Source organism: Eurosta solidaginis, chromosome 3, assembly GCF_040869045.1.
Source record: "Eurosta solidaginis isolate ZX-2024a chromosome 3, ASM4086904v1, whole genome shotgun sequence".
In the NCBI taxonomy this organism is placed as follows: Eukaryota; Metazoa; Arthropoda; class Insecta; order Diptera; family Tephritidae; genus Eurosta; species Eurosta solidaginis.
The window spans coordinates 169780061-169792957 of record NC_090321.1 but is presented as its reverse complement, the minus strand read 5'-3'; the positions used below and the strand labels follow the sequence as shown (position 1 = coordinate 169792957).

The window sequence follows — 12897 nt, the reverse complement described above, 5'->3', positions numbered from 1 at the left end:
CCGCAAACCACCTAAACTTTTTTCAACAAAGGTTGCGTTGTTACCTCTTTGTGTACTATGGATTAAATTGCAAGTCTCTAGGCCCTAGACAAGTTACTTCTAAATCGATGGCAAGATTTACCAATTTCTTTGGATTACCTTTTACTTTTTCGAGAAAAGCACTCTTGGTTTTTCATACATAGTTTTAAAGTTTTGTGACGGTATGAACATAATTCTCAAAAGTTTGGCGGATTTTCTTCTTTTTAATAAACAAATCAGGCGTTTTGTAAACAAACCTTTCGTAGATCTGATGAAATATGCGGAGACCAAATTTGGTTAAAATAGAGCTGGCATAACGCGCTCGAAAGGTGTCAAACGTTACTATTGTGGCCAATATTAGCAGTTCTGTACATCACTATGCTGCTAGTAAATAAATGCACAACAACGGCAAAGCAAGCTGCCACATATACATATATGTAAACCGCTAAGCTAACAGCAAAGAGAATATTTCACATACATATACGCATATAACTAGAAGAGAAACGTAAATATCAGGTACATAAAAGAGACATAAATAAGCAGCTGTTCGCGAAAGGTCTAGACCTAAGGAGAAATGCGCGAACGAGTTATCCGAGAGTATAAAAGCAGCGCAAGCTAAGGAACTAGGACTCAGATTGCTTTTAGCACGTTATTAGTGAAGTACGCGAGTATTGTAATTGTGAAATACGACAGTAAAGTTGTAAATAAAGGAGATATTGCTATGCTGAATACTTGAGTTATTTATTTGACAGTTCAGCGATTCGAACGATAGTAGAAGGTGCAAAATAATATCAATCCTCGTCGGTTTTTATTTTTTGGATATAGTACTATCATGTGACAAATACGGAATGGCAATAGTTTATCATAAAAGGAGCTTTTTGCCAAAATTTGCTATTTATGTTTGTGACTTTGGAAGGTAAAGAGTGACATTGGTTTATTGCGAAACTGGAACTAGATAACATTTCTTCACCCACTATGATCCTTTCTAATTCACTAAACATTTTTTACTTAAACGTTTGCAAACTTTTGGTGCTCTTTGTTATCCTAAATATAATAAATAATTTACTTTGATACTTTCTGCTTTTTAAAGGATTTCAAATGGTGTTATTGACTTATTTTTACGCAACAACAATTTTAACGAAAATAAGTTTTAAATTGTAAACTGATCAATGACTTACGTTTCATATATTTTTGACAACGTACTCTATCGCTATCTAACGGCACCGCTTTCGATAAAACCAAGGCAAACTGTCTGAAAAAATTCATATCGTTAGCTTAATTCACAAAAGCCCAACCAAACAAGTAAGGAAGGCTAAGTTCGGGTGTAACCGAACATTACATACTCAGCTGAGAGCTTTGAAAATCACCATTTAGAAAAATGAACCTAAGGTAAACCTGGAATGTGTTTGTATGACATGGGTTTCAAACGGAAGGTATTAAAGAGTATTTTAAAAGGGAGTGCGCCATAGTTCTATAGGTGGTGACCATTTCGGGATATCGCCATAAAGGTGGACCAGGGGTGATTCTAGAGTATGTGTTGTACAATATGGGTATCAAATAAAAGGTGTTAATGAGTATTTTAAAAGGGAGTGGGCCTTAGTTCTATGGGTGGACGCCTTTTCGAGATATCGCCATAAAGGTGGACCAGAGGTGACTCTAGAATTTGTTTGTACGATATGGGTATCAAATTAAAGGTATTAATGAGGGTTTTAAAAGGGAGTGGCCCTTAGCTGTATATGTGAAGGCGTTTTCGAGATATCGACCAAAATGTGGATCAGGGTGACCCAGAACATCATTTTTCAGGTACCGCTAATTTAGTTATATATGTCATACCACGAACAGTATTCCTGCCAAGATTCCAAGGGCTTTTGATTTCGTCCTGCAGAACTTTTTCATTTTCTTCTACTTAATATGGTAGTTGTCACACCCATTTTATAAAGTTTTTCTAAAGTTATATTTTGCGTCAATAAACCAATCAAATTACCTTGTTTCATCTCTTTTTTCATATTTGGTACAGAATTACGGCATTTTTTTTATTTTTCGTAATTTTCGATATCGAAAAAGTGGGCGTGGTCATAGTCGGATTTCGTTCATTTTTTATACCAAAATAAAGTGAGTTCAAATAAGTACGTGAAGTAAGTTCAGTAAAGATATGTCGATTTTTGCTCAAGTTATCGTGTTAGCGGCCGAGCGGAAGGACAGACAGTCAAATGTGTATAAAAACTGGGCGTGGCTTCAACCGATTTCGCCCATTTTCGCAGAAGACAGTTATCGTCATAGAATCTATGCACCTACCAAATTTCACAAGGATTGGTAAATTTTTGTTCGTTAAAAGTATTCTAGACGAATTAAATGAAAAAGGGCGGAGCCACGCCCATTTTGAAATTTTCTTTTATTTTTGTATTTTGTTGCGCCATATCATTACTGGAATTGAATGTTGACATAATTTACTTATATACTGTAAATATATTAAATTTTTTGTTAAAACTTTACTTAAAAAAAAAAAAAAATTAAAGTGGGCGTGTTCGTCATCCGATTTTGCTAATTTTTATTTAGCACACGTATAGTAATAGGAGTAACGTGCCTGCCCAATTTCATCATAATATCTTCAACGACTGCCAAATTACAGCTTGCAAAACTTTGAAATTACCTTCTTTTAAAAGTGGGCGGTGCTACGCCCATTGTCCAAAATTTTACTAACTTTCTATTTTGTGTCATAAGGTCAACGCTCCTACCAAGTTTCATCGCTTTATCCGTCTCTGGTAATGAATTATCGAACTTTTTCTGTTTTCTGTTTTTCGAAATTTTCGATATCGAAAAATTGGGCCTGGTTGTAGTCCTATTTCGTTCATTTTAAATAGCGATCTGAGATGAGCGCCCAGGAACCTACATACCAAATTTCATTAAGATACCTCAAAATTTACTCAAGTTATCGTGTTTACGGACGGACGGACATGGCTAAACGAATTTCTTTTTTCGCCCAGATTATTTTGATATATAGAAGTCTATATCTATCTCGATTAGTTTATGCCGTTAAGGATTACCGTTATGCGAACAAAGTTAATATACTCTGTGAGCTATGCTCAGGTGAGTATAAAAATTTAAAATTCTACAGGAAAGGCAAACAAATTTTAATTTTCATATTTACAACGAGCACATATGGCTTCTTGAAATTTGGATATCTTCGCTGTTATGAGTTTTACCAAAATTTTTACTGAGGGTATATTTTGATATATCGAATCAAAATCTGTAAAAAACGCAGTTTCGAAAAATCTGTTGGTTAGAGCCTTTGTGAATTAATCTAACGATAAATCCTTCCTAGCTTAGAAATGAGCACACATTGTATTTTATTGTATAAATTATATTTATTTTAATATAATGTAATTTTTCCAATTTTCTTTAACATTTACACTGTTTTTTCATTTATTTTGTATAAGGAGTTTTCCACGTCAAGCCTTCCCACTCGAAAAACTTGATGTATCCAAAATCCACCAAAGCTAGTGGAAACGTTGTCATTGTAGGATTTATCACCAGTGCAAAAGGAGTGGCCGAAATAAATACGGATTTCGATGATACAGGGTGTTGAAAATTGGCTTATTTTTTCTTGCAATTTTTTTCAATAAATATTTAGACCACAAAAAAAGTTTGGATGATTATTATAGTACTTTTTCGTACTCTTCAAAAAATAAATATATCAACAATTTTTTATAAATTTTGCAACTTTATGCAAAATGAGCCCGCTTTGAGTTTTTTTTGTCAAAGTAAAAACCCAATTTTTTCCATAAAAAATGTTTAGGTCACTTTGTGGGCAATGAATTTTTCTGCTTTATTTTGCTTGAAGCTAATGGAAACCATACCTCTCGAGTTTCAAAGCCCAAAAATATATAAAAATTTACGTTGCCACACAAAGTATTCTATACATATTTATAAGGAAGTACAACCCCAGCGGGTTAGGGGATCAGAATATACCCGCGGTAGGTATGCCTGTCGTAAGAGGCGACTAAAATACCAGATTCAAGGGGCTGTGTAGCGCAACCTATCAGGTTGCCAGCGCAATATATAGCTTCTCCAAACCCAATTGTCAACCTCGCCTATCCGCGGCGAATCCTGTTTCACTAACAGACGAGGCTCTGGCGACCCCAAGCTCCTCATGGAACTTGGGGGTAGGGAGGGAGGGAATGGCCTGAAGGTTTAATGTGGCCACATAAATCATTCCCGAGATGGTCGGGTTAGCACCTTAATGGTGCAATGGTACCGGAGCGTACCGGATTTGTATCCGGCAAAGGACCATCACATCGATAACACTTCCCAAAGCCTTCGGGGAGCAACCTTATCGCTACAACAACAACAACAACATAAGGAAGTATATGGGCTCTATTTGGAACAACCATAAAAAGTCAAACATTCATTCATAATATATTCATCTTGTAAATTTTAGGTCTTTGAAGCTGCAGTGCTTAAGCTTCAAAGCCTAAAACGCAGAAAAATGTTGCCCCACAAAGTCACCTAAAATTTGTTTATGGGAATAATTGGGCTTTACTTTGAGCAACACTAAACAGGTTTATTTTGCAAAAAGTTGCAAAGTTTGAAAAGTACGGAAAAAGTACCAAGAATGATCCAAAGGAAATCCAAAGAAAAAAATACAAATTTTCGACACCCTGCATCATTGCAGTCCGGTCATATTTCTTTGGTTTATTTTGCAGATATCAAATTTTTCGAGTATGAAAATTTTGATATCAAAAGCCCCATAAGTATAAGCATTATATTTAAATTATTACAACTATATATTTTATATTATAAATGCTTACGTAAGTAAATAATTTTTGTTTTATTTAATTCAAAATGTTGATTATTCAAAAATGAATTTTGTTATTAAATGCTCGTGCATACTTAAATGAATATCCATAGATATTTTAATATAAATTGTATAACTAACAAAAGTCTTCAATATTTTTGTTATTTTGTATTTACTTACTTACGTCTTATTGTATATAATAAATAAGTATTATACAACATTATACATAGTGCATACATATAATTTTTTTCATTTTCTTTTTGATTGCAGTGATTTTTTAGATTAAGATGAATTAGATAAGTAGTGAATGCAAAAGTGCTTATCATTAGAGATGTGTAATATGAACAAATGAATGTCGAAGATTTATGGCAACTTAAATTTTTATTCGAGTAAAATTAGATTTTGTTAGTATGGCAACTGGATCCCAGAAAAATGTCTTTTCTGTTAATACAAGTATTAATAACTTAATAGGAATAAATTTTTTTTTATTTAATTATAATATTTTGATTGATGCACATTTATTACAATTTTTTTTTTTAATTTTTGAAGTAAAGTTTTCTCATACATTTGGTTTTGTGTGCAATTTACTGATGTGCGATTAAATGCGTGATTTTGTTTTTGTTTTTAGTTAAATGTTTAACAGTAAGTAGAAAGTTAGAAATTTCATTAATATTTTCGTTAATTCAACATATTTCTTTTTAAACAAGTAAAAAGAGTGTGATAATTTGAACGGTTGCCATTCTTTAGAAAACATAAAGTAAACAAATTTATAAAGATATTATACTTATGTTTATAATTATATAACATATAATTTTGTTAGTAGTTTGTAGGCAGCTTTATACTTAAATTATTGACATTTGATTTTTCAAAATATTGCCATTAGTTTGGTCTTTACAAGCCCTTTCTTTAAATTTACTTTTGAGCTCTGAAGTCGTTTTCATGTAGTTCGCCCACTAAACCATTTTAAGCCCCTTTAAGAAGATGCTCGTTTTACTAAGCTATGAAAAAAACACTGCAATTCTCTAAAGGACATTAGAATGAAATCTAGAGCTTCTAAAGACCCCAGCGTGTTAGCAGGCTTAGAATATACACGCGGCGACTAAAATACCGTTGCGTTGCACAACCCTTTAAAGGTCTCGCCAGCGCAATCTATAGCTTCTCCAACCCAATCGCCAACCTTAACTAACCGTGGCGAATACTGCTTCTTTATCAGGCAAGGCTCTGTCGACCACAAGTCCCTCATGTAACTAGGGAGTGGGGCCAAAAGAACAAGAAAAGTAATTAACTAGTATAATTAAAAATTTTTATTTGGTTGACATTTTTTAAAAGTCAAATATTTTAATGAATCAAAAAAATTAAATTTGAAATACAAAATTTCATGAACAAAAGGGTTTATTATTATGTATCTACTTTAAATTTATATACTTCAAATTTATAAAATTATTTTTATCATGTACACTTTTGTTCATGAAAATTTTTGGTATTCAAAATATAAATTTTTTTGATAAATAAAAAAAAAAAATTTTACTTTAATAATTTAAACAAAATAAAAGTTTTTCTATTACAAGAGCATTATAATAGTAAATGGCGTTCACGTTATTCCTTCCGCAATGTTGAAATGATGGTTGTGGAATGTTGAAATTAAATTGTTCAAAATTTTGATGAAATTTGTTTGTTGAAAATAAGTGATAAAACAGGTAAAAATAACGTATGTACTTATTAATTTTGTTTTCGCTGATCTTCAAATAAATCAAGGCACGATTCACAAATATTGATTGTAATTTTCAAGTAGTTTATAATTTTATATATTTAGCAAACAAAAATCTGGTTTATTAATTCAATCAAATGTTTTTGTCCGCGTTGTTCTTTAGTTTTTGTTTTAAATTAAATTAGGAAAGAACGCTTAAAACAACAACATCACAGAAACTGCACAAAAATCGTCATCCGTTTCCTCGTGCTCAATTCTAAAATATGGATATTCTTTTCTAATTCCGCTTATTTATATATTTTTTAAATATTTTTAAAGCGTTTTTGAATTTTAATAAAAAAAAAATGATTTGCTTTTTGAATTTACGAATATCTCTTTCATGGGTTGGCGGTAATTTATGACTATTTAGAGTACTAATAATCACAGTTGAGGTTCCACTTAATGCTGTTAGTAGCACAAAGTTATGATGATGATCAAATAATTTCAACAATGGTGGTATAATGGTATAATATTTACTTAATTAACTTTTTTTAAAAATTTTGAGGTTTAATCAGTTCGAGTACAGGATCGCCAATATAATTAACTAGTATAATTCTCTTATCATAGAAACACTTTTATTTTATTTAAATTATTAAAGTTAAATTTTTTTTAATTGATCAAAAAATGTATGTTTTGAATAACAAAAATTTTCATGAACAAAAGTGTACATGATAAAATAATTTTATAAATTTAAAGTATATAAATTCAAAGTAGATACATAATAATTAGCCCCATAATATTTACTTTTGCAACTTAATTTTTTCGTAAGAGGACCAAGTCAGTCTAATATATCCCTGCATACAAAATTCCATGGAGATTTCTTAAAAAATGAAAGACTACCTTTTTAGAAGATAATTTGGTAAAATTGTTCACAAAACCTGGACCCCGTTATACCCTATAGATAACTTCTAACTTCTAGGGCCTAGTCAAGCTGCACTATGGACAGACTCCCAAATAACAAATTCAGTGTAAGTGTCGTATTGGGCCTGTATAGTTTTCCCTAGATTATTTCATATTCTGCGCAGAAGAAAAATACAAGATGCTGCGGCTTTTCATAGATTCTTCACAATGATACCTGAGTGAAAAATTCTTTAGAAGCAATTTAGAGGGTTAGGGGTCAGAATATGCCCGCGGTAGGTATGCCTGTCGTAAGAGGCGACTAAATTACCAGATTCAAGGGGCTGTTTAGCACAACCATTCAGGTTGCCAGCGCAATATAAAGCTTCTCCAAATCCAATTGTCAACGTCACCTATCCGCGGCGAATCCTGTTTCACTAAGACACGAGGCTCTGGCGACCACAAGCTCATCAAGGAACGATAGTTTGAACATTTACAACACTCAAAAAAATTTACACAACGGATATTGGTTTCTAAAAAAAATAAGTAAAGGTAATTTAATTTAAATAACAATTTGGGCTCCTGCTCTATCAAACTGCATAAAAAAGTCACTTTTGGAAAAAATGGGTTTGAAACTGGTTCGCTCATTACTTGTAGGTAAAATTGACTGTGAAGAAAAAACAATAAAATAAATAACAAACAAAGAATTTCAATACTCAAAAAAAAAAAAGAAAAAAAGAAAATTAAGTAACGGGATTAAAAATAATGATGAGGTGATATCTGCCCAGGAAGAGGTAAAATATATAATTTAGTATGTGATCACATCGTATTTTTGAGTAGTCAACGCTTTAGTATGTAAGAAACGAATTTATATGTAAGTTATTCTAAATCTTGTTAGAATAATTCCGTAAGTAATCTCAAACTGAAGACTTTACCACAAATTATCAAAAATTCTGTGCACAATTTAAAGAAAATTACTAAATTTTTGAACTTTTTTTAATAATTGAAATTTTTAGAATAATTTATGATTAGCTGAATACATAAATAATTATTACATTCTTACATATTACGTTTATGTACATTCATTTCACAAATTTTTGCACGCAAAAAGTACAAAACTACATCAAATTAAAATTAACAGCACTTTTTAATTGGAATTATTTCTTACATGGTAAACTGCATTTTAAACTTGGACATCACTGGTGCATTGCAGTAAACCAATACGTCTAGAACTTTTATCAGTCCTCATTTAAGTTTGTATAAAATTTATATTTCTTTTTACTTACTTATACTAAGATTTAAACTAAATATGCTAAAGCCTTAAAATGTAAATACCAATAATGGCAAAAATTAAATTAGCAAGCAAAATACAATAAAAAATCCAATCATATATGTAAAAAGTGCTCAAATAACGAAATATTCCAATTCAATCCAACTTCCAAAACATTCATTTCATAATTTTTTTGATTTTGATTTACTATAAAACTAATCGAGGTTTTGGTTGTTTGTGTAAACCTTGATCTTTTGTTGTTGTAAAATTTATGATTTGCTGTTGCTTTCGTCGTTATTAGTGTTGCATATTTCTAATTTCGTTTATTTGACAACTCTACCTTGTCAACTTTTTACTTATATTTGGCGTACTTATTACTTTAATTTATTGTTAAACTTCGAATTCATTTGCCGTTATTGCACTCAAATCTTTCATAAGTCCTTCAAGGTTAGCCATTTCTTGATTTAGCTCCTCAGTGGAAGTGCTTGGCGCTAATCGTTGTATCTCATCGTTGGAATGTGCCACTGATGAGCCACCCTGTAATCGATTTGGCGTGGCAGCTGAAAAGGAGGGCTTCTTGTAGGGCGATTGATTTTGTGGACGTATTGTGACTGCAGGTGCTGTAATTAAATATATAATATTTATGTTAGGAATAAGTTGATAAAATCATAATTTAAGTTAATTTATAAAAATCTTCTCAGAGGAGACAGTGTCTTGGTAATGCCATAATTCTAGAAAACTATACTGTAATCTTAGATAAATTTGTATGATGGATAAAAAGTATTTTTTTAAGGAGTCGACTATGAAATTTAACCCATAGAGAAGCACCCTTTGTTATTTATGTTTTGCCTTCAAGGCTGACGTCCCGGGCCTAAGAATATTTGGATATAGCTCTTTAAAGCTAAATTCATGACATGTTATGTAGTATTATATAATTCATCGTAGGAATCTGTCACCATATTGACAGCTCATGACAAGTTTGAAACTGCTGGATTAAAAATGTTTTTTAATTTTTCCGAGACCCTTTCAACATAAACCTTAAAATTTAGGGTCGCACTTTGGAAACTTTTTTATTTCGTACGGAGACCAACCCAGTCTATTGAACATATTGTGGCGAATTTTCACATCACTAAATAAATGCACAACACAAAAACATTAAAGCAAGCTACATAAACATATTAATCATCATTTACCCACATACATACAAGGCAACGAAGAGATAACTCACACACAGATATAGTCATCAGCCGAAGTAGTACTCACGCATACACCCGCATATGGCTATAAGATAGACATAAACTACAAATATGCATGTATATAGTTACGAATCAAGCAAGAGATACAATTGTTCTGGAATACAGTTTCGCGAAATGAGTAGACCTTCGGAGAAATGGAAGAACGAGAGAACAGAGAGTATAAAAGCAGTACAATCTGAGGCATGACTAATCATTTTGATTTAAACACGCTATCAGTTGCGAAGTGAAGTTTAATTGTGAAGTATAATTGTACTACTCCTAACGTAGTCCAATAAAGACCATTTTGCAATACAGAATATTGGAGTGATTTATTCAACAGTTTAGCGATTTGAACGTTAGCAGAAGGTTCCAAATAAGCAGAATTTCCCGAAATTCGTAACAATTGGTGTCCGAAGAGGAATTGTTGAATAAATTCCGAAGATTTTGAATACAACTTGGACATGGTAAAGTTGAGTGAATTAAAGATCCAGCAACTGAAAAAGGAGTTGGAGAACCGTGGATTGAATAAAACCGGTAATAAGATCGAACTTCAAGCACGGCTACGAGAGGTAATGGAGTCGCAAGGAATTAATGTGGACGGGTATGTCTTTCATCTTGATGGAGACGAGACAACAACAAAAGTGGAAGAGAAAAACGAAACGTCGCAGACAGTTACGAGCACAGACTTGAACATGATATTGGCTGCAATATCTGCTCAAACATCGACAGTGGCATCTCAACTGGAATCACAGGAGACACGCATAACATCCAAGATGGAAGCACAGGAGGCACGCATGTCGTCTCAAATGTCATCTCAACTGGAAGAACAGAAGACTTATATGGCATCCCAACTGGAATTGCAGAAGACATGTAAAACATTACAATTGGAAGAACAGAAGACACATTTGGCATCTCAACTGGAAGCGCGAGATGCACGTATATCTGAAATGTCGGCACAAATTTCGGAACAGGTATCATCGCAGATCTTTGCGAAACTGGATGAGCAGGATGCAAAAATTTTACAACTCGAGGAAAAAATTGATGCCGAGATAGAGGCGTTAAAAGGTCGTATGGAGCAGTTACAACTAAATCGCCCGGCTGTTCCAGCGAGCAATCCGAAGATAAAAACTCAACTTTTGACGGTTCTGTTCCTTTCCAGGTCTTTAAGATACAATTTGAGAAGACGTCAGTAGGAAACAACTTGAATGCGGATGATAAAGTTGCTGCATTGTTCATGGCATTGAAAGGGCCTGCAGCTGAAATCTTACAGACTATTCCAGAGTACGAACGGAACAGTTATGAAGCATTGATGGCCGCTGTCGGGAGACGTTACGGAAGCGAGCATAGGAAACAGATATATCAAATAGAATTGCGAAACCGTTACCAAAAAGCCAATGAGACTCTTTGCAAGAGTTTGCTTCGGATGTTGAAAGGTTGGCTCATTTGGCAAATGCGGACGCACCCGTGGAATACACCGAGAGGGTAAAAATCCAGAGTTTTAAAAATGGCATACGGGACGTGGAAGCGAAGCGAGCTGCATACGCAAACCCAAAGCTAACATTTGCTGAAACGGTATCCCATGCACTGACCCAGAAAACAGCGTCACTTTTGAGTAAACCCGCATACAAAGCTCATGCGCGGAAGTGGAAATACACAATTTTGGAGGCACTAAAGGGATCACAACAGAAAAATGCAGGAGTTATGAAATGTTTCAAGAGCGGAAACCCAGGTCACATTGCACGTCATTGCAGCACCGGTCCAACAGTTCCAACAATGTAGGTGGCCGTAAACGCAGAGCTGAACGAGATGAGTAAATCTCCAAGTCCACTCAATCGTTAAACTAAAGCGGGTCAGCCGCAAGGGGCGACAGCTGGCTCCCTCAATTGAATGCCCCATAATCTCTATCTCGCAATTTGGAAGGCGGTCAAACAATCTTACTGTCGGAGGACATGTGGATGGAATGGAACGTTTACTGACTGTAGATACGGGTGCATCTCAATCCATCATTCGAGCGGATTTAGTCAACAAGAAAATAAGACCATGCATGGAACAATATTGCCTACAGCCACTGGAGAAGGCACCACGGTTCTAGGAGAAGTAGCATGTGAAGTCGCAATTGGAAACGTCACGGTGGTACACAATTTTATAGTGGCAGAGATTGTTGATGAAATTATAATTGGAGTGGACTTCTTAATCGACCAAGGCATCAAGATCGATATGCAAAGCAAGACGATGCGATATAAGAACATGGATGTGCCACTTAATTTCGGCTACGAGAGAGGCTACAGCAGTAAAAGAGTGCTGGTGGAAGAGAGTCAGCAAATACCACCAAAATCAGAAACGGTCATCTGGGCAAAGGTTGATGGAGATTGTGCGACAAATAAATTGTGGGTTGTCGAAGCTGCAAACAAATCAACACCGAATGTACTTGTAGGAAAAACCCTGGCTATGACAAAATAAAATGGATGTATTCCGGTAAGAGTACTCAATGAGTTCAAGTCACCACTCAAACTGAAAAAAAGAGCTATACTGGGAAGATGCCAAGAAGCTGAAATAGTTATTAACTGTGAACAGCTCCAGGAAAACGTTTCAACTAGCAAGATTAATATTTCAAATGACATCACGGCATAGCTCCAAACCAGGCTACACCAACGTTGTGAAACATCAAATTGACACTGGAGATGAGAGGTCGATCCGTCAAGCTCCTCGTAGTGTCCCACTGGCAAAGCGGGAAGTGGTGAGTCAAATCATACAAGAAATGAGCGACAGCGGCGTAATCGAACCATCAGCTAGTCCATGGAGCTCACCGGTGGTACTTGTGAAGAAAAGGGATGGAAAAATGAGGTTTTGCGTGGACTACCGGAAGTTGAATGACTTTACGAAAAAGGATAGCTTTCCATTGCCAAGAATTGACGACTCTCTGGACTAGCTCTCTGGTACAAAATGGTTTTCCACACTGGACTTAAAAATTGGCTACTGGCAAGTGGAGGTGAAG

The 12897-nt window shown here is 34.3% G+C and overlaps 1 protein-coding gene across 7 annotated transcripts in view; it reads right to left on the bottom strand.

The window, feature by feature from the left end:
• Positions 1-3358: 3358 nt before the first annotated feature.
• The window catches only part of fra (frazzled), a 508015-nt gene continuing 498476 nt past the window's right edge, over positions 3359-12897 (bottom strand). For all 7 annotated transcript variants that reach the window (XM_067773821.1, XM_067773823.1, XM_067773825.1 and 4 more), the window contains one exon: positions 3359-9287. In XM_067773821.1, the coding sequence (XP_067629922.1) occupies positions 9058-9287 (230 nt within the window). In that variant the 3' untranslated portion in view covers positions 3359-9057. The remainder of the gene's footprint in view (positions 9288-12897) is intronic.